A 19,948-nucleotide genomic window follows, 5' to 3' on the forward strand; every position below is an offset into this window, starting at 1 on the left:
GGTCCCTGTATTTGTCCCTTTTATTCCTGTCACCAGAGCATTTGAACTCCAACTCAAGCCTCAGTAGTGCTGATATATTCTTAACTGCAGCCCTGTCATTCCTGTAGGGACTTTCACATGGGGAAAAATTATTTTAGATTGTTTATGCTCGTTCTCTGCACAAGAGTGATCTATTTAACATAATTTGTTTTGTTAACCATGTTTTTTAATATAAAAAACATCAGTATGATCATCATTCTTTTAAATGAAAAATAAACTCAGGCTTTTTCTATTGCAAAGCTTCAGGAGGCTTTTGGGTTTAGTTACACCTGAGTTCACCTTTAGTTCACCCGAGTGAACTAAACCCACTCTCCTGTCTGCTCCCACACCGCTGGCAGGGCCTCCCTTTCTGTCATTAATGCGAACTGTCTGACCTTTCCTATAACATATCTGAGGAAATTTTTGTCCTGTACAAGCAGGAAAAGCACCAAGGATGCGGTAAGAAATATTTTTCCCGATTCTTTCCTATATTCCAGCAAACGCCTGAGCCGTCGGAGCGGGGCCGGGTGCGGCAGGGCCGGCGGTGCCCCCGGGGACGCCCCGAGCGCTGCTGCCGAGGGGCCCGGGACAGACCCGCGCCCGCCAGCGCCGCCCCGCGCCCGCCGCGCCGCACTGCAGAGCCCCAGCGGGGCCCAACTCTCACCGCCTTCTCACGGAGGCTTCTAAACCTGACTGTAAACATTTACACCGCTCCATGTTCTAACCGCTGGACTGGCTCTGATCGTACCCATCACCTGTGGAATTCTGGATGCATTTCCTGGCAGCTGAGCACTGATGACCTGAGGGCAACCTTTACCCAAGCCCTGTACTGTAAAAAAATTGATTTTATAAATTTCTTATTTTTAAATGAAAACCATTAAACCCCAAATTTCCATTTAATTAGAGAAATTAATAATGAACTACTAAAAGACTACGCAATAGGGAACCTTTCAATTGCATAAAATATAGGGAGATAAGGAAATTTCTCAGCGGTTCTGTGAAAGCTTTAAAGACAACCCAAGTTCAAATTAAAACACTTCTACGATCCCAGTTAATTCCCAAACCTCTGTGAAAATAAAACCATGCCACAAAGCCTTTGAGAGCAATTTTTATTAGGGTAGCAGAATGGACTTGCAGAAAGCCTATACCAGTACTCCTGGGTGTAGTTTCACCAGTGCGCTGCTTTCATTGTGGATGTTCAACTGCACGTTTAGAATTCAGCATGGCTTAGGGAACCAGAGAGAACAAGAGCTTGATTTCCTGAGTTTTCGTAGGACTTCGCACTTGGATTTCTCCTCCTCAGCCTTCAGCCACACAGGTGCCGGATCCCTTTGTTCAGAGGCTGCCCCAGACACGCCAGCACTTTGTTTACAGGTCTCAGTTTAGCGATTGACTATGAAGAACACACCAAGAGCACTGAGAGCGAGCTGTGTCTCCGTGTGAGCTCAGAGCTGGATGGGAGCGGAGTCCTGCAGCCCGTCCGTCCCCTCCCGCGGCATCCGAGCACAGCCAGGCAGACAGACGCAGTCTTTGACCTGAGAGGCTTTACAACCACAGAGTAACTATTGAGTAGCAACGAGGGCAGCAGACTAGTGCTACAGTTTTGTTTCAAAAAAAAATTTAGAGGATGGTAAAGTTTCCATGCCAACGGACATGATCAAAGGTACAGTGACTCAGGTGATGCAGAAGTTACACACTTCGGTTTGACAGATAATTTGGCATTATTTTATTATGAATCTGAGTGAGCGTGAACGAAACAAAATCAGTACCAACTTTCTGCAAATGAAGACACAAAGATGTGAAATTTGGTAATAGTGCTCTCACAAGCCTGAAAACACTTAGGAAATGCAAGTTTCCGTAAATAAGGTGAATGTGGTTTAACTTTATTTACCTGCCAAAGAATCTGTCTAAGAACACTTAAACATAAAATTTCTTAGCTCCCTAACTTATAAAAAAATTTACTTTCAACAGAGGTGAGGTACTGGGCTGTCATTGTTTACACTAAATTGGAAATGAAAGCCAGAGGAGAGGGATGAATGAGGAAATAGCAAATACACAAGACATTAAAACCAAGAGAGAGCTACTGCTTGACACACTAGTTCTGAAAGGTTGCAAAGGCAGAGGCTGTATTAAAACTGAATTTAGGAGTACAGGCAACCACCTAGGTGTCAGGGTTTTTTTTAACTCAGCTTCCTGCACATAGAAATGATATGTGCTCCCAGATAGCAATGGATTTCTGGAAATAATCCATTCCTCAGTAGCAGGCCCCAGCTGCAGAAGGGGAGACAGTAGGTTGACTGTGTGGCAGTTTGATTGTGGAGCTAGAATCACACTCTGGGCTGGGGAGGAAAGGCAGCAGAAGCAGCAGAGACACGGCAGAGGATGCTCAGCTCTGAACAGAGAGGGCTCCCTTTCCTTCAGCATGCTCAGGAGTGCCCCGGGGGCTGCAGCTCCAGTGACACTGAGCACTAAGTGCCCTGCCCCGTGTGAATACAGCACAGCAGCCAAGCACAGTGTGTCACACCTCAGCGCTCAGGCCTGGCCTCGCCCCAGCTGGGAACGGCTCAAGGGCCGCCCCACAAACACAGACACTCCTGAGGCATTCTGAGGGAAAACGTTCAGAGAGGACAGCAGGGCTGTCAGATTTAGTTCTTGAATTCAAAATTAATGATTCCAAGATAGTGATTTTAAAGTCAAAAGACAGTTTGTCACTTTGGTACCTCTTGGTCCCCAATTTCTGGAACTCTCCTGGATTGGTTGCAATGTTGTTCTGTGCACGTTTCCAGCTACTCTGCACAGGTATTAAGGATAGAAGTGAAGGAAGTTTGCAATCACATTCCACTACTTGTTTGCTATAGATTTTTTTTCCAAAGTTTTCCAAGAGCAGAACATAAGCCATATTCTAATTCAAGGACGCACACAAAAACTTGGGTTTCCTCATTTAATAGACATTGGCCAGATTTACATCAGACCCAGACATTATTTCTGATTGGTTTTGTGGGGTTGGATTTTGTTTATTATGTTACAAACTGAAGTTCAGAGGAACTTGCAACAAGTCCCACAAAGCACAGTGCAACATTTTGAAAGAAAAGTAAATGAAACTGCCAAACACTCAATCGTTTTCTGCCGGAACTGGGATATTTTTCCTAAGACATCACTTTGAGGAGGGGTTAAAATTCAATGTATGAACTCAAGATAGTGGGAACTGCAAGGAAAAATAAGAAATGACAGCCACAACCTTTTCAATTTAAGGGCAGAATATAAGTCTAAGATATTTTTGATAAATTCTGACGAGAAAAAGAAAACAGCATACTTTAAAGTATATTGAAGCAGTGATTTTTAAACAAAGAAAGCAGAACTAGAACATCTTAAATTTTAATCCTTTCTTTACAGGTTACCTAGCCCACTTTTGATTAAGAAAACTGTAGAAAGTTAGTAACAGCCACAAGTTCACACCGAAAGGTGGCACTTGTCAATTTTCCATAGAGTCCTGCTTTACGGGGTGTCTCAAATGCACTGCTCCGATCTTCTATCATAGGTTGCTGACAGCACTTGTGTCAGATTTTAGTCCACTGGTCGCTTCTCACCATATTTCTTTGTAAACTCTTCAGCGTTCTTACAGAATTTTTTACGGTCCTTAGAGTATTCTTCAGCTAGGTCAGCCCGGAGGGGGTGCTCGGGCTGTGGATCATTCACCAGTGCTATGAGGGACTGGATTACTGTCAAAAGAAGTATAAATACCGTCAGAGACTTTGATGGTTAATTTTTTCAAAATCAAAATGTAAGCAAAATTCCCCTGTAAGGAAAGAGCTTTAACTGCATTTAAATACATCCCCATAAATCTCGGGCCTTTTCGAGCGCAGGGCGTGATTAAACTGCAGTGATATGCCAACATTTAGTTCAATGACCATGAATGAACACCAGAAAATCGTATTTGTAAACAAAATCAACATGAACAGAGACCAAAGTGCACTACAAATTATTTTCCACGTAATTAGCATCCCATGTAGAATCCTCTCCTATGGGTGAGAATGAATCAAAGTTCTCAGACAGGTTCACTGAAGGGATTGTGTAAAGATGGAATTTGCACCATGAAGAATTTCCCAACACCTGTCACAGTGACACAGCTGTGACTGAGCCTCTTCTGGAAACCCTTTTTTCCAGCCTTATTTCCCTATGATTCTTACTTCTCCTGTGAACAGCAGGCAAGTTTTCCCTTTACTCTCAACTGCCCAAGGCAGCCCCCAGTAGAGATGCACTGGGCAAACAACGGGGTAGAGTGGCAAACTGCTCACAGCAATGTCACCAATGTCCCTGTCACTTTCTGAAGAAAAGTCATTCTTCAGGAAATGGAAATGCACCTGACATTTACACAGTGAACCTCACACCCCACAGTGCCATTTATTGCTACATTTTTCTCACACACATCCTCACAGCCATTGGAAGCTCACAAGGTCAGGAGTCCCATTGCCCAGCCACCCAAAGGTGTCAGTGTTCCTGGGCAGGGACGCAAGTTCATACAATGATGATCCCTCCAGCAGATGTTGGAACACCAGAGTGGCTTTGTCTGGGGCATTGATCTCAGTGTTTCCCACCCATGATCAAACCTCAAAACAAATACTCAAAGCCATGGTCAAATCTGATGTTTGTCTCTAAACTGCTAAACAGGAACATTTCTTGCCACAAATCCAAGTTTAAAGTGCAACAAACTATCTAAGGAATGTAGGATTGATACCAGCTTCCTTCACAGTAACTCACCAGTCCTGGCCTTACAACACCTGCCATCACATTGCTGAAACCAGCAGAAGTGGCAATCCCTTCTCACTGAGCAAAGCATACAAAATCACTGCAGAGAAAATGTCTGTTCAATACCTTAATCACAGTAACAAGCCAGAAGAAACAGGCGTGGCAGAACAGGAGTTGCCTCTATACCCACAGTGTCTGAAACTATCCTGCCATGACAGTTGCTTTAAATATAAAGCATAAATTAACAAAAAGTACAGCAGCAGGATGCACATTTAGTACGTGAAAGGTAAGTTAATGATTTATGATGAACTTAATCTCTTCACTTTTTTGCCACCTGTGTGAACAAAACCAATCACTTTGATGCTGTACTAATGATGTCACACTATTTCACTGAGAAAAGCTGAGAGTGATTTTTCAGTGCAGAAGAAATCTGAAGAAAAAGGAATAGACATTTAAGCAGGGGTTTAGTAACTTTGTCACAGGTTCATACAGCCATGTAGTAACAACAGATGTTGACACTAAAGCAACTTATTGAAGAAAGACGTAAGACAAACAAAAAATCACAATACAGCAGACCTTGAGATATTTGCAGTATTTTGATACCCAGGATCAGTTCCAAATTTTGATTTTTTGCACAGCTTTTATCCACTCTGTCAGATAAAAAGGGAATTGCTACTTCTCAGGGAGACACTGACTATGTCCTGCATGCAAACAATTGTTTCAGTAGTTCCAGCTAATGACAGCTTGTTTTTCAAGCTGGGTAGAGACATGTAAGTCCTTTAGTTAATTAGCAAGGGTTGATAGCACCAAGACATGGCTGCTCAGGTGTGGAACAGAACAGAAACCTTCCACATGTACTTTCCATGTCCTCTCTCCCAAACATCTTTGTCCTGTATAATCAGGGATAAATCTACAACAAATCTAAGATCTTGGCCATCCTATTTCACAGGTTCTTTTTGCTGCCGCCTCCATTCTCACCAACATTCACCTGCTTTGCCTTTTCTAAAACAACTACAGGAATTTTCCACAATCACACAACTGGAAGTACTTTCTGTAGCGTGCAGGGGTACACAGAAAAAAAGAAATCTTAAGTACAGCATGGTTTCCTATCAGGAACACAGATCATGTGAAAATAACCTTAGGAAGAGCCTGGAGGAGAGAAGTACTTTCCCCTAAGGAACAAGATTCTTCAGTGTCACTGAAGCTCTATCACTGCCCTAAACTGCTACTCATTTGAATTAATATTCTTTAAAAAAATAAGCATTTTTGCAAGGATGTTTACTTCCTATGTGTATAATAACAAAACTTAATACTCAACTAATCATTACCTGCCAGACAACACAAAATTCTCACCCCAACAACTCATGCAAGCAACAGGAAACAACCCTGCTTATATTGCACTTAAGTCTGCCACAGAACCTGACAAAACAAACAAATTTTTTTCCTTAAAATATTTAGATTCTTATCAAAGACACTCTACACAGCAAGCCCGACAGCAATGACTTTTTAAGAACTACAAGTTAATCTGTGGTATTATTTCAGATTCTGTTTAAGACTCCCGTGATACTTTAAGCTGTATGTTCAAAACACTGAACCACATGGCAGATCATAAAACACAGAAAGCCTTGAGGTGTTTGACCCTTTCTTTCAAACAACCAGGAATTTACTCAGCACCTTTGGATTCTAAAGTCACTGTTTAAAAAGCAACAGAATAACCCCCACACAAACTACCAGCAAAATTGCAAAGTATGCCCAGGACACTTCCTTAATAAACTCCTTAGTCAGGAAGAGTTTTGTGGTTTCCTGGAGGTGGAAATGCCACTTCAGTGCCAGTACCTCCCATTCCAGTAACAAAATGAGATTCCACAAGAGTTGTACTCTGTGCTCACCACATGTGATTAATGACACAAACCTTACAATGAATATACCCTCAGCACTGAGAAGCTGACAAGTGAAACATTTTGAGCTTTAAATTCAAACACTCCACAGAGTTTCTCAATACCCATTTTTTTCTCCACACGGAGTCCTACCTTGGTCAGTTTTGGTTGCTGGCTTCCAGTTTTCAGCACTAATTACTGGCAGACAAACCTGCCCCTTTTCATCGATGTTAGGGTGATAGATCTTTGTTTTAAATGTAATCTTAGGAGGTTTGAATGGATATTCTGCTGGGAAGTTGATTTCAATTCTGAAGGCTCCTTTATCATATGGAGGATTGTCCTGCAAGAAGAAGGCAGAATGTCAAGAATGTGGCACGTGCTAATGGCTACAAGTGAAAAGCAGCATGGTAGAGACTCGGGTTTCTTTGATCTCTTGAATGAGCTCTTTGAAAGGCATTTTCTACCAACACTACTGCCAGGTTTATGTGTCAGGAAACATCAAAACCTATGTGAGAGGCAATACAACCTGCACATTTGCACCCACTCTGGAAAAAGCAGGTTGCCACTGTCCTACAGCTGGCTGACATTTCTGTGGGAAATCAGCTCCATTTACTTCCAACTCAAGGCCCTCTCCAGCAAGTAGTTTTATTCCCAGCTTTGTGTTTCAAAAAACATAGTAAACCTTTTCCAAGACACAAACAGCAAGCCTGACAAGGAAAATGGGTCTCTGAACAGTTATTCTGTGTGTCTCACAACATGGTGGCATGAACAGCAATGCAATTTGGTTTGCCAGATCTCCCTAAATGTTTCGAGAATGTTTTTGTGCTGACTACACAAAAATCTGCTGAGCATTCATTGGTACTAAAGATAGATATTCACTGTGTTTGCTGATGAGAACATTCTGAATTTGTATGCAGTTTTAGCACCCACTCTTATCAGATCAGTTTTGAAGGAGCAGGATGAGAGAACTGTGAAGTGAGCAAAGCAGTTCTTCATGCTGAAACAGAAAAAACAATGCCCAGAATTTCACTTTTAGAAAAACCTGTTAGACTATTGATACTGATGCTTCAGATGCTGCACAAGAGAGGCAGAACAAAAATAAACTATTGCTACATTTAAAGCCTATGAAAATATCATTCTGCACTGAAAACAGTAACTATGGAATGAAGCCTTTCCAAACGCTCTGGGAACAAGAATCAAAGGATGAGAGTTTCCAGTTGGTGTAAAGTATAATCACACACATTCTTCATTAGCGACCAGACCCTTCCCTGCAATCAATTCCACTCCAGAATTTACCAATACTTGGGGGTGGGGAACATTCTATTAAAATATTTGTCAACAGGAAACATTTAATTTTAGGCTCATGCATGTGGAGAATCTGGCTGTGTGTTTGTAAGAAATACAGCAATTTCTGCCAGGGGGAGAGAGAACTACAGTAGCTTTAAAATCACTTTTTACCCAAGCAATCCTAAAACCTTTGGAAGTTGAACTAGTAACTTGTGGTGGTGGTGACAACTTAGGCAGTCGCTGCCCTCTTTGCCCACAGCTCAAATGTTCCTGCCCCCATTATGTGCTGTAATTTGTGAGGATGTTCAGTGAACTGACATGAGAAGTGACCTGCCTTAAAAACATCCACTTTTTTCTCTGTACCTCTTACATGAATAAGGAACCTGGGCTACATAGTCTTGTTTTGATGTTGAAATCAAACAGTCTACCTTGGCCACCCACAAGACACAAACTCCTTCATTTTACAATTTAGAACAGGAAAAGAAGTTGACCAAATTGAAGTATCTCCAATTTGCTTCTCAACTGAGTGAACATCCTTAAAAAACTAACATTTGTTCTGAAGAACAAAATATGTTACAAATAAGAGCTTTTAAAGCTTTACAGCTCACCTTTACATTATCTTTCACAGTAATTCTATATGAACACTCTTAGAAATAATAAGCATTACCTTTCACACCTTCAGTAAGCAGCTGACCAACAAATGCCCAGTTATAGCATTTAATAATCAGTAACTGATTAGTCCTACTGAAATGTGTCTTTAAACCCTAAGTAAGAAAATTTGCTAAAATGGAAACAGCACGTGAAGCAAAAGCACAGAGAAAAAAAGTTTAACTTTCAATGAGCTCATGAATTGCATTTTTAAGCTATCAACTCTGGTACCAAAAATAGCTAAAGAGACAGTAACACTAAAACATCTATAGCATGACATCAGAATAAAAACATGCTACTCTTTGAACACAAATAACACATTTGAAATTACTACAGGAAGTGAAATTTCATAACATAATTCTCCCTTAACTATGTCAGCAGTGAATTTGAGGCTATTTCCCCTGTAACAGGACATTTAACAAAGCAAAAGGAGCTCTGGAGCACAGTTCACTGCACCAACATTTAAACACTTGTGATGCTGCACAGCTTTGCAAAATAAACACCATGCTCATCCTCTGTTGAGCAGAAACTGTTAAAAATAGCTGCTGTACACTGCACATTCCTAATCCTAACAGGAATAAACAAGTATTTTTGTGTTTTGTGTTTATTAGTGATATTTACCACGCTTATACTGCTTCAAAGTATTATCAAAGCACTAAACTGCTGTTACACATGAACCACAAAGTGGCTGATTAAAGCAAGTTGTTCCTCAGCTCTGTCAAATCCCAGTGTCAGATCCTGCTTGCTTTGTTTGCAGGAGCAGCGTCAGCCACTCCAAGGAATCACTTGCAGGCACAAAAGTAAACAACAAACTTAATGTATTCCACAGCACTGGAAGTGTAAAGGCCCAGCCATTCCCTCAGCCTGTGCCATGTGAGCTCCAGAGCAGCCTGTGACTAACGAGGCAGAGGCACTGCTACAGAGACGTCTCAAAGTCTTACTCATGTCATGAAAAGACAGACTTACACTGCTTGGGGAGGATTTTTGGCAGCACCCACAGAAAACCACAAGTGCTTCCCTCATGGCCCATCCCCTCTTGCTGCAGATTAAAAATAGCTCTTAGAACCAAGCCAGCCACTGCCCACTGCTGTGGGCCACAGCAGTGGGAAATACAAGGGGTGAAAATCCAAGTGACTTTCAACCAAGAGATCAACACATCACATTTCCTGCTTTCCCCTCAGTAACAAATCCCTCTCTATTTAACTAATAAAATGGTTATCTACTTTGATTAAACATTCCCTAAGAAGACTGTAGTGCTTTTAAAAAAATTAAGTGAAATAGGCTTATTTTGGCACTAACTAATGCCTAAATAAAGATTCTACTTTCTTTTAAAGAGCTCACTTTGGAAAATCCAAACCTTTTCCTTCCATTGAATTTTTCCCAATACTCAGTTTTATCCTAGTAATAAATCTAATAAATTAAAAATACACATATTAAAGAGTGAAAGTATTTCATATTTCCTTTATTTTTCTTATGATCATATAGGTTTTGTACTTCAGGCTAAATGTAAAACCAAACTTCACTTGGTTCCCCTTCCCAACACCTCTCCCCAGGCCCACAATAACCAATTATTTCATGGTCACCAGCAGCAATACTGAGCTGTGGATTTATGAGATACAAATGATCCTCATTTTATTTTAAAGCTCATAAGGAGTAGTCTATACTCACAGGAACAATAAGCCCTTGCCAGGTCAATAAATTAGCTTCATCAACCTGGATATTACGGAAGTTTTTCATTCCACACTTGCGGATTTCTTCAAGCTCCTGAAAAGCAAAGCAAAGTGTTAAGTGTGTAAGTTAATAACTGTATTAAGCAAGATGCTCACATTTATTTTTCAAAATGCTTAAAGGTCAGTGTGGGTTTCTTTAATTAGTGGTGGCAACCCACATACATGAGAAATAAAATTTTATACCTCCAAAAAGTAAAATTCTGAGATGAGATATTAAAACCCTTCTTTTCTGATATGTGAGGGAAACACAAAAATGTCTTGTTATTAAGAAGACACAAAGAAGCAGAAGTATTAAAAAAACCTACATTTTAAAACACATTTTTATCTCAAATGCAGATCAGTGCCTTTGGTCACAGACTATTGATAATACTCTGAGGTGCAGAAATAAAATGCATCTTAGGATTTGGGTGAAGGAGAACAGTGATTTGGAAGAACTATTTCATAATAGTTTTAACCAGGGATAAAACCACAGAACAGGCCAATTATTTCAACTGAAAATGAACAAATTCCTGCATGAACAGCTTAAACTGATCCAAACCCAGAAAAATATCAATCTAAGCCAAACAAGCCTTGTTTGGAGCCATAACTTGAAAAAAATCAGCTTCCTCTCTAGTAGCTCAAAGCTCACAGCACACATTAGGATTCCTCTCTTTAAAGCTGTGTCAGTCTTGAGCAAGGTTATCTTTCTGCACCAGTTGAACTATTTTTAATCAGTTAGCAAACCAGATATCACCAAAAATAAGCATTTCAGCATTTTTGTATTTAAAATGACATATAAGCCCTACTGTAGGGCTGCTTCCTGGAGTATTTCATAAGACCTAAAAAGAAACACCTCAAGGTTCCACTTTTATTTTCCCCACAACAATTACAGTCCTTTGTGGTTGAACTCTGCCATTTTATCTTTAAAGAGAATTTAACCAAATACGAATTCAAACATCATCCACAGTGAAACATGAAAGTTTCCCAGTGCTTTCAAAACTGCAGCACATGCCTGGTGGCTGCATAGGTTAGGAAAAATATTGCTTATGCAGCAGCACTGGGGTGCTCTGACAGTGCTCAGCTCTGCTCTGGGTGCAGACATCTTGCAAAATTAGGTTGGCTCTAATTATGATAAACCCACCAATTACAAGCAAAGGCACTACACAATGAGAAACAAAAGAGATCAGTTTTCTTGCTACAAGTGCTGTACTGTCCACGGTTTGTTTTCTAAAATAGTTCTGTGTTCATCTTGGATCAAAGCTTTCTGCACTTGACTGGCAGAGTTAATACTTGCAGTAACCTCTTGCATAAATCCAGCATCATGATAAAATTCAAACCCAAAGGGAAAACGAGAATTCCAAATGCGTGTGGGAAAAAATCACGAGAGTCAAATATCAGCAAATGAACATTTATATTCCTACCCACTGCACCTACTAAAGCAAGAGCATACTCTGAACACAGAAGTTTAACCTTGGAGGCTTGGATACTGAATTGATACCCAACATTATCTTCATGACACTGACTTTTTAGTGTAGACCCATGGAATAATCCCTAAATTCCACTGCTGCTCGATTTATGCAATGTCACAGACAGTTTGGGTGTTTTTGGTTTTGTTTTTTTTTTAAAGAGCTAAGAGGATTATTCTATTTCCTTAGAGAAGGAAAACATAAACTCCCCCAAAATAATCCCATGAAGCATATTTATAGGGATAGAGAGCAAACCAAAATATTCCAAAGAAAATAACCTTTATGACGGCAGCTCTAAGAGGTGCTTTACCATCACTCAGAGCGCAAATCCCCACAGTGCCCTGAGAGCTCCTGCACAAAGCAGCAGCTCAGGGAGAGCCGGGGTCAGGAGAGGAACCTGCTCTGACCTGAGCTCTGCTGCTCACTCCCATCACACACACAACTGTGAAACCACCACTCCACAGCATGGAAAAGGAATAAAGTACACTCTACACTGGATGGAACACATCAAACACTGAGAGCAAAATAAGCTAATTTTGTGCGTATTTAAGCATGAGCACCAAAGTGCCTTCACTCTAAAACAAGGCAAGGAAAATGGGTTTGGGCTATTTTTTAGTTCCTGTAGTAAAAAAAAAAGGACATGACAGAAATCTCCCCCATTATGCCCAGTGTGACTGCAGCTTCCATGCAGGAGCTTTTGTCCCAGGTTCAGACAATAGCAGTGCACTGCTGCTGGCCCAGAGAACAATTATCCACATGCAAAAAAAGGGAAGGACTATGACTCTATAATTCAGGTATGTTATTAAGCTAATAAAATAAATTAGAAAAGCATGGCTTCACACTGCTGGAAAATCAAACACCTACATTTTATAGTTAGATTCAGGTTAAAAAAATGGATGCTGAATTAAGAAATGCAAGAATCCCATATAGAGATCAATATAAAATTGTAAAACTTTGATGCCATCAATGAAAAGTTAAAATAAATATGCAAATTGTTTCCCACTTCTTCTCAAGTCCGCCATATGAGAGAGGGAATTAAACAGTAGAGAAGCACTAAACCAGACAAAAATTATTCAGGCCATTTTCCTCTTTGAACTGACATGTGAGGCCTTGGCAGGAAACCACTTCCAAAAGCAAAGCCGTGTAAATGACTGGAGCGCGGCAGGCCCGTCCTGTGCCCTGTGCGGGAGGAGCTGACAGCTGGGAGGGACGGGCGGGATAAAGCCGGCAGCTCCTCAGTCCTCACACGCAGCCAGGACTGCAGAGGTCAGGGACAATCCAGCCACAGCCACCTTAGCAGGGCACGCACCTCAACTGAGGGCTTAGACAGATGGCAATTTATACCACAAGTGACTTTTCTTGTACTAGGAGTGCTTCAGACTTTGTATGTCATTCCAAATGAATCAGCTCCGTGGTGGAGTTCTTTACAAACAGCTTTTTCCCCACCACTGTCCCCACAGCGGCAGCGAAACTCTACACAGGCCGTGCTTTCAGGAGTGGTAAGAGCTTCACCATTCACAATTTAATTGTGAGGGGAGCTTGTTTTGGTTCTTTTCTTATAGCAACTGCCAAAACCCATAATAAAGATCTAACTGCCTCAGGCCTAGGGAGGCAGACACAACTGCAGTATAAAAGTATTGTTAAAAAAGTGAATGAGCTACTAAATACTTTCAAGCAGCACAGATTAAAAACTAACAATACGTTTAACATGGGCTTGAGCAACTCCAAAGGGACAAAAATTACTTTATGAGGTAAAAGGATACAGTCCACATATTTATTTCAAAGTAATACTTAGGAGTCCAGGCAGACAGTAAATTGATTAATTCCTTTTCTTGTCCTCCACCCCTTAATTTTGTCAAGTAACATAATTAAAGGCACATAGGAGGAGCATAACTAAAGGTTAAATGACTGCAGTGAGAATTTCAACCAATCTTCATTCCCCACTCCTTTATCAACCTTGCATGTGACCTTGCTGCATTGGTTTATCCACTTGAAAAACCGAAATGTCTCAGCTCATGGGGCTTTCCTCAGAGATGATGGTTGTAATTTGGGAATGTTCAAAGTGTTATACACAGCACATGAAATGGAGACAACACTGCTTCAGAGGTGGTACCTGATCTTCAAGCATATAATGCTGAAGGTAGTCATAAAAGGACATACTATTCTCATATATAACCATTATAGGTTTAAATTTGTCATTTTCAATACTGTTGTAATCATTTGTGCTGTTCAAATCAAAAATTAAATATTTGAAAGCAGAAAGAAAAGCAGCATCAGCTTAAAATGTAGCAAAGTCTTTTAAAAAACCTCCAAGTGTTTTGTCCATGCACCTTTCAAGTTTTGTGACTTCTCTAAAAGCCCAGGCCAGATAGGAAAATGGAGTGAAGGCAAATGCTTGTGAGAGTGCAATCCCAGAATATGGGAATAAGTGTAAGAGCTCACACTGACTTTAGTAAGTTCTGCAAGCCCAGAATGCTGCTAAATTCACAGATAAAACCAAGTCTCCTGAAATAACTCTTAAATCATGATTACAATTTATGTTTATCTGTTAATTAATACATTGTCCAAAAAAATGCCTGTAAGCCAAACAGGCTCCAAAACACTGATCAGGAACTGGCCAGTTTCACTTTCTGGATTTACAGTACAGAATCTGATTCTACCTTAAAATCTGATCCTACCACACACACACAAAAAACTCCATCACAAATCCAACCAAAACCAGAAATAGAATCAGCAGTAAGTTTCCTCTGCAACATCACAACCTTGTATACTCACTTCTTATTGACTGAGCAATTATATTTGGCAAAGTATTTTCATTTGATTAAAAATCCTTTTGTCAATTCTCAGTTTCAAAAAGGGAAAAATGCATCAATATTCTCACTTCTGCCTAAGGACAATCATATGTTGCTCAAAACCACACTTCTCTTGTTACTAAGAACTGAAGTTTGGATCAATTTAAAATTATTTTTCAAGTATCAGAGTTGTTTAAAACCCCTTTATTTGGGAGCACTACAGTGTTTACAGGACCACAGCATCCTGGAGATTGCAGGCTACCTACCTGGGTGTGGTCCCACGTTTGTATTTTATCATGGAGTTCAACAGTTGCATAAATGTTTGACTATGCAACTATGGAAGCAGAGTAAAAACAATAAAATTAAAATAATTGTCTACATATCTCACTTCCTATGTGAAGTGTTATTTACTCTTTAAATCAGTTTTCAATTCCTATCACTAAAGGTACCTTTGAACATGCAAAAACCAGGACAGCAAAGCAGTGATCTTACAGACACTGAGCTCCATCCCAGGCAGTGAGCATGGCAGGGCTCAGCTCCACACCCGGGGCAGCAGAGCCCTCCCCAGGAGCACCCAGACACTGCGGGAGGTGCAGCTCAGCACCACAAGCTGCATCACCCTGCAGGTACTGTGAGTGCCCAGCCACAACAGCCCTCCCTCCGCCCCTCCCCACACCAGCTACAGACCCAGCAGGGAGAACGGCCTCCCTCACATTAGTGGGTGGCAACTGTGCAAAGCCTTTCCCTGAAGTCTCTGGCACAGCTCTGGGAGATCCATGTTCCTCATCACACAGCATGAAGACTATTTCCTTTCTATGAGAAAGGGCCATGAAGCCTAGTACTCCCCTCAAAGAAAAGCCTTAGATCCTCTCCTAAATATAATCAATCCATATTTGCCCGTTTTAACCCTGAGACTGTCCATAACATCCCAAAGATTCATTCTCACTGGTCACATTTCACAAGGAGTCAGGATTCAACAACTGGAGCTCTCTGAAGAGGTGCAATGGTGGCTCACAGATCAAACCTCCACCTCAGATGTCACCGGAACATGAGTCATTAGCCATGTTTATTCCATGTTTTTGCTAAGCTAGGTGTGCTCCTGGAAGGGCACACCTCCCCAGAGCTGCTGTGAATCAGGGGAGAACACTTCGGTTAGATGGCACCATTTGATGGGATAAAACCCGGCAAAAAGACACCATAAAAAAGGTCTTTGGCCTAGGGAAGGTGATTTGTTCAAACACACCCTCAGATAACAAGCCAATCTTGTTGTCTTTATAACTTGAATTCATGTTGAAAACTGAACAGTACAAGTACGACAGCAAAATTTGTAATGCTTGTCTCACAGAGAGGTTTGTGAACTCCAAATGGCTTCCCCAACAGGAAAAGGGCATCAATTCCCACCTGGACAGTGGACACGGCTCCCAGTTCTCTACAGGCAGACAGGGAGTTATTATGGATGTACTGCATCCAGGCTCTTTGAGCCACGGTGATTAATATGAATAACTATGATGCATGACTTGAGTCCAGAAAAAATGCAGTACTTCAAAATGTTGGCAAGACCTTAAGGAAACAGGGATTGCTTAATTTTATATAACTATAAAAGGTTTAAGGTTTAGTCTCATTTATCAAAGACAAGCTTGATTATTTTGCTCAAAGAAAAGACAGCTAATGCTTATCTTAAATTATTTTAAAGGTAATTGACTGATAGAGTGAAAAACCCTATTTCCTTTAGTTGTAATCACTCATCACTCCAAGACCCTGACAAAGACACCTCCAAGACTCTCCCCAATCACAAAACTTCAACAGTGAAAGACTTTAAATCAAAGTCCCCGTGAATCTAGGCCTTTAACAGTGATATTAGACTGTTATTAGACACATGTGAGTCTGGACCTTCACATCATGCTGCAGCAATCCCGATGACATCATCCCCACTCTAAAAGAGAGCTCGACTTTGTTCCTATCGAGATGAATGGCACGAGCAGAGCCTTTGGGGCTGCCCCGACTCCCCGGAGCAGGAGGGAACTGCTGATTTAACAGCCTCTGCAAGTCGTGGGACAGAGCATCCCACAGCTCCTGAACTGCATGGAACCCACACACAACATAAACAACACACAGACATTAGGCAACAAAAACAAAAGTGAAAACATAATGGGTAAGTTATCAATGTCTCCCTCAGCCCCACACCACTCCCTCCAAGAAACAACTGCCACACCAATGTTCTAGAAAATGAAGTCACATTATCAAAACTCCTTTTTAGTCTGAAGTACAAACTACTGTTTCAGAAGTATAGTGAAAATGAGGAGGGGAGCTGAAAAGCAAGAGGCACTGAAAATATTAAGAACAAATTTTCTTGCTTTTCAAATTTTTATTTCCTATTTTAAATTAACAAAAAAAATTGAAAATACATATTATTACTATCATAGCAGTAATGTGCTTCTGAATAATTTTTTTTTTTCAGAACAGGCAGAAAACCTGCCTTACTTAACTAGTAAACAACTATTTAATTTTATATCTGAAACTAAGGGAAATCTGAAAATAAGGGAAACCTTATTTGAGTATAAAGTAACAGACATAGTGATTATGATACCACAGGCCTGAGAAAATACAGAGCTATCAAAAATGAAATAAAAAATGAATTCCATCTCACCAGGATCCTTAAGGACAATTAAATGTTTATGCCTACTGATTTTTAATATGAATGACACTGCACACTATCTACTATTTAATTTTTAAATGCCCCAACAAAACAAATCTTACAGAAGTGCTGCTGAGCTATTGGTTTCTTTCAAAATACCCAAGTTATAATGGTCATTTATATATCTGCACCATTAAGGAAATGCAACTTCGGGACGTGCCATGAACATGTCCTGGTGAAATCCCAGCCCCACTGGGGGTCCACGGCCTTGAATCCAGCTGTAAAACTGGTATTAAAGGATTAAGTTTACCAGAATCACCCAAGTATCTGTGAAATCCCAGTGCAGGGTTGCTCTGCCCCCCACAGGGCAGGGTTTTTAATAAGGGTGAAACACTGACAACAGCTACGGGGTCTTTCCCCTCCATTTCCCAGGACTGGCCTGTAAAGTTCATTGATTTCCCCACAGGCACTTTGTATGCAAATCTGGGTTCTGCCACAGCATTTTACAGTTGAATAAATTTTATGCCACTACGTACGTGTGTCCTAGGCAAATCTCACTGCTTACAGTTTGTGATGTTAATTGGCAATTATATACAGCACATCGAATAAATCTGTGTGCTTTGGGGGCAATGGTTACTATTTTCCTTCTAAGAAGCACCACCCTCCTCAAAGAGAATAACGAGAAACATAATCCCGAGTGGTATTTAACCACAAACTATACGTGCTCTTGGTTACAGCCCAACCGGGGCCGAGTTTCCATTTCCAAGTATCATCCACGGTTCAGAACAAATAAAGAGTGAAGACAAAAACATTACCACGTCCGCAGCGAATGAACAAACTTCTGAACCCAGGTCCATGTTTCTGTATGATAAGCCTCTTACTCATACAAGGAAGAGGTTACTCTCCGAAACAACGAAAACGAAATGATTTCATCCCTGGGCGTCTGGGGACGGTTCCTCACCGGGGCGAGCGCGGGGGAGCGGCGAACCTCCTCCCGCAGGGAGGGAGGGAGGGAGGAGAGGGCGCTTCCCCGCCGAGCCCTCCCGCCGCCCCGGGGATGCCCCGGCCCCGGGCGGCGGCGTTTCCTTCCCCCCGTCCCTTCCTCTTTGCTTAGTCACCCTGGAGCCCCCCGAGCGCAGGGGTCGGGGCGGCCCGCGGCTCCCGCCCCGCGCCCCCGCCCATCCCCGGGCGGCAGCCGGGCCCGCGGGGCGCTGCCGGAGCGCGGGGCGGCGGCGGCGGGGGGGCGGCGCGGCCCCTCACGGCCGCGGCCCGACCGCCGGCTGCTCCCGCTCCGGCCGCCCGGGCGCGGGGCGCCGCCGAGGGGCGCGGGAGAGGCCGCCCGGCCGGGGCGCGGCGGGGGAGGCGGCCCCGCGCCGCCGGAGGGGGCTGGGGCGGAGGGGCGGCCGCGGGAGCCGGAGCCGCCCGCCCGGCGGCCCTGCCCGGCGCTGTTACCTTCATCAGCCTCCTGCTGGCCGCCATCTTGGCTCTGCTGCTGCGCCCCACAATGCATCGCGGCGCGGGCCGGCCGCTAAGCCCTGCGCTTCCTGGGGCGGGGCGGGCGGGGCGGGGCGTGCGCTCGGCTCGGCTCGGCTCGGCTCGGCTCGGCTCGGCTCGGCCCCCGCCGCCTTGAGGTCTCGGTGGTTCCCTTTCAATCACCAACACTGATTTAAAAGTGTTGCTGTACCTCTGTCTCCTTACTGTGCATCCCCAAGTTCGGTACCGTCTCCCTCGGTGGGGAAGAGAACCGCCCGTAGTTACAGGCTTTCTCACACAGGCTCATATCCTCTTCAGAGCCCTCCATAAGATTGATTTCTTATTTTCCTCTGAAGGGAGAGGGAAGGGCGGTTTCAGATCTGAGGACAGCCCCATCCTCAGCCCCGCTGGTCTCTGATGAAACCTCCCCTGGCCTCACCTCACCTGGAGCAGCCCAGCCCAGCCCCACGCTCTGCCTCCAGCCCCCTGCCGCCATCTCCGAGAGAAAACTGCTGTGGAACAGGAGAAAACCCACTGTCAGTGCCACTCAAGCCTGTCATTTGCCTTGTGCTATTTAGCCCTTTAGTGCTGCTCTGACCCACAGGATCCAGCCCCAGTGCAGGTGTCCTCAGGTATCCAAGACACAGGGCTGGCAGAAAATAAGTTACTACATGGGCCTGGGACATAAGTTACTACAGCACATCTAAAATGCAACCAGACATCTGTGTTCAGGTACCTGGCTTGCTCCCTAAAGCCTTCTCCATTGGCCCAGTGAACTCAGGAATTACTCCAGGACTGCTGGATGTGTGGCCTCAATTCCCCTTTCCCCCACCCTTGTGTGGGTTCTTGTCCTCACTTGCTCTAACACTTGTTCTACAGAACTAGTCACCAACCAAGTTCTAAGCTGTAAAATAAACTTTACATGCTCGTACAACCTGAAAAAGGAAACGTTGTGGTTATTACAACAGGCTTTCAAAAAACTTGTAAAAATGCAACAGAAGTTCCCAATTATGAAGTACAGGATTATAATCTTAAAATTAGTCTTTGAATAAACTATTTGCTAATCAATATTTACGTTAATATAGTGCTTATTGCTACAAAACTCAGTCAACATTTGTTAATGAAATAAGCTATAGAGCACCTAAAGGGATCACCTTAATCCTCACCTACTTCATATGCATATTATGAAATAGTTTATAAGTAGTTATTACATATACTTGATGATCATGATAATTTTATTCTATTAGCTATGTAAAGATTTTTGCATTCATTTTACTCCAGGAAAATGGAGTCAGAG

The 19,948-nt window shown here is 42.5% G+C and overlaps 1 protein-coding gene across 1 annotated transcript; it reads right to left on the reverse strand.

Annotated features, from left to right (window-relative positions):
- Window positions 1-1,720: 1,720 nt before the first annotated feature.
- UBE2L3 (ubiquitin conjugating enzyme E2 L3) lies at window positions 1,721-18,730 on the reverse strand. The gene is made up of 4 exons (XM_083873798.1): window positions 18,631-18,730; window positions 10,245-10,340; window positions 6,795-6,981; window positions 1,721-3,737 (listed from the first exon to the last, which is right to left on the reverse strand). Exons 1-4 carry the CDS (start codon window positions 18,655-18,657, stop codon window positions 3,583-3,585), a joined length of 465 nt encoding a protein of 154 aa, XP_083729924.1. The 5' UTR covers window positions 18,658-18,730; the 3' UTR covers window positions 1,721-3,582.
- Window positions 18,731-19,948: the final 1,218 nt, after the last annotated feature.

The sequence above is a fragment of the Zosterops lateralis genome (genome assembly GCF_965231275.1).
Source record: "Zosterops lateralis genome assembly, chromosome: 17".
NCBI lineage: Eukaryota > Metazoa > Chordata > Aves > Passeriformes > Zosteropidae > Zosterops > Zosterops lateralis.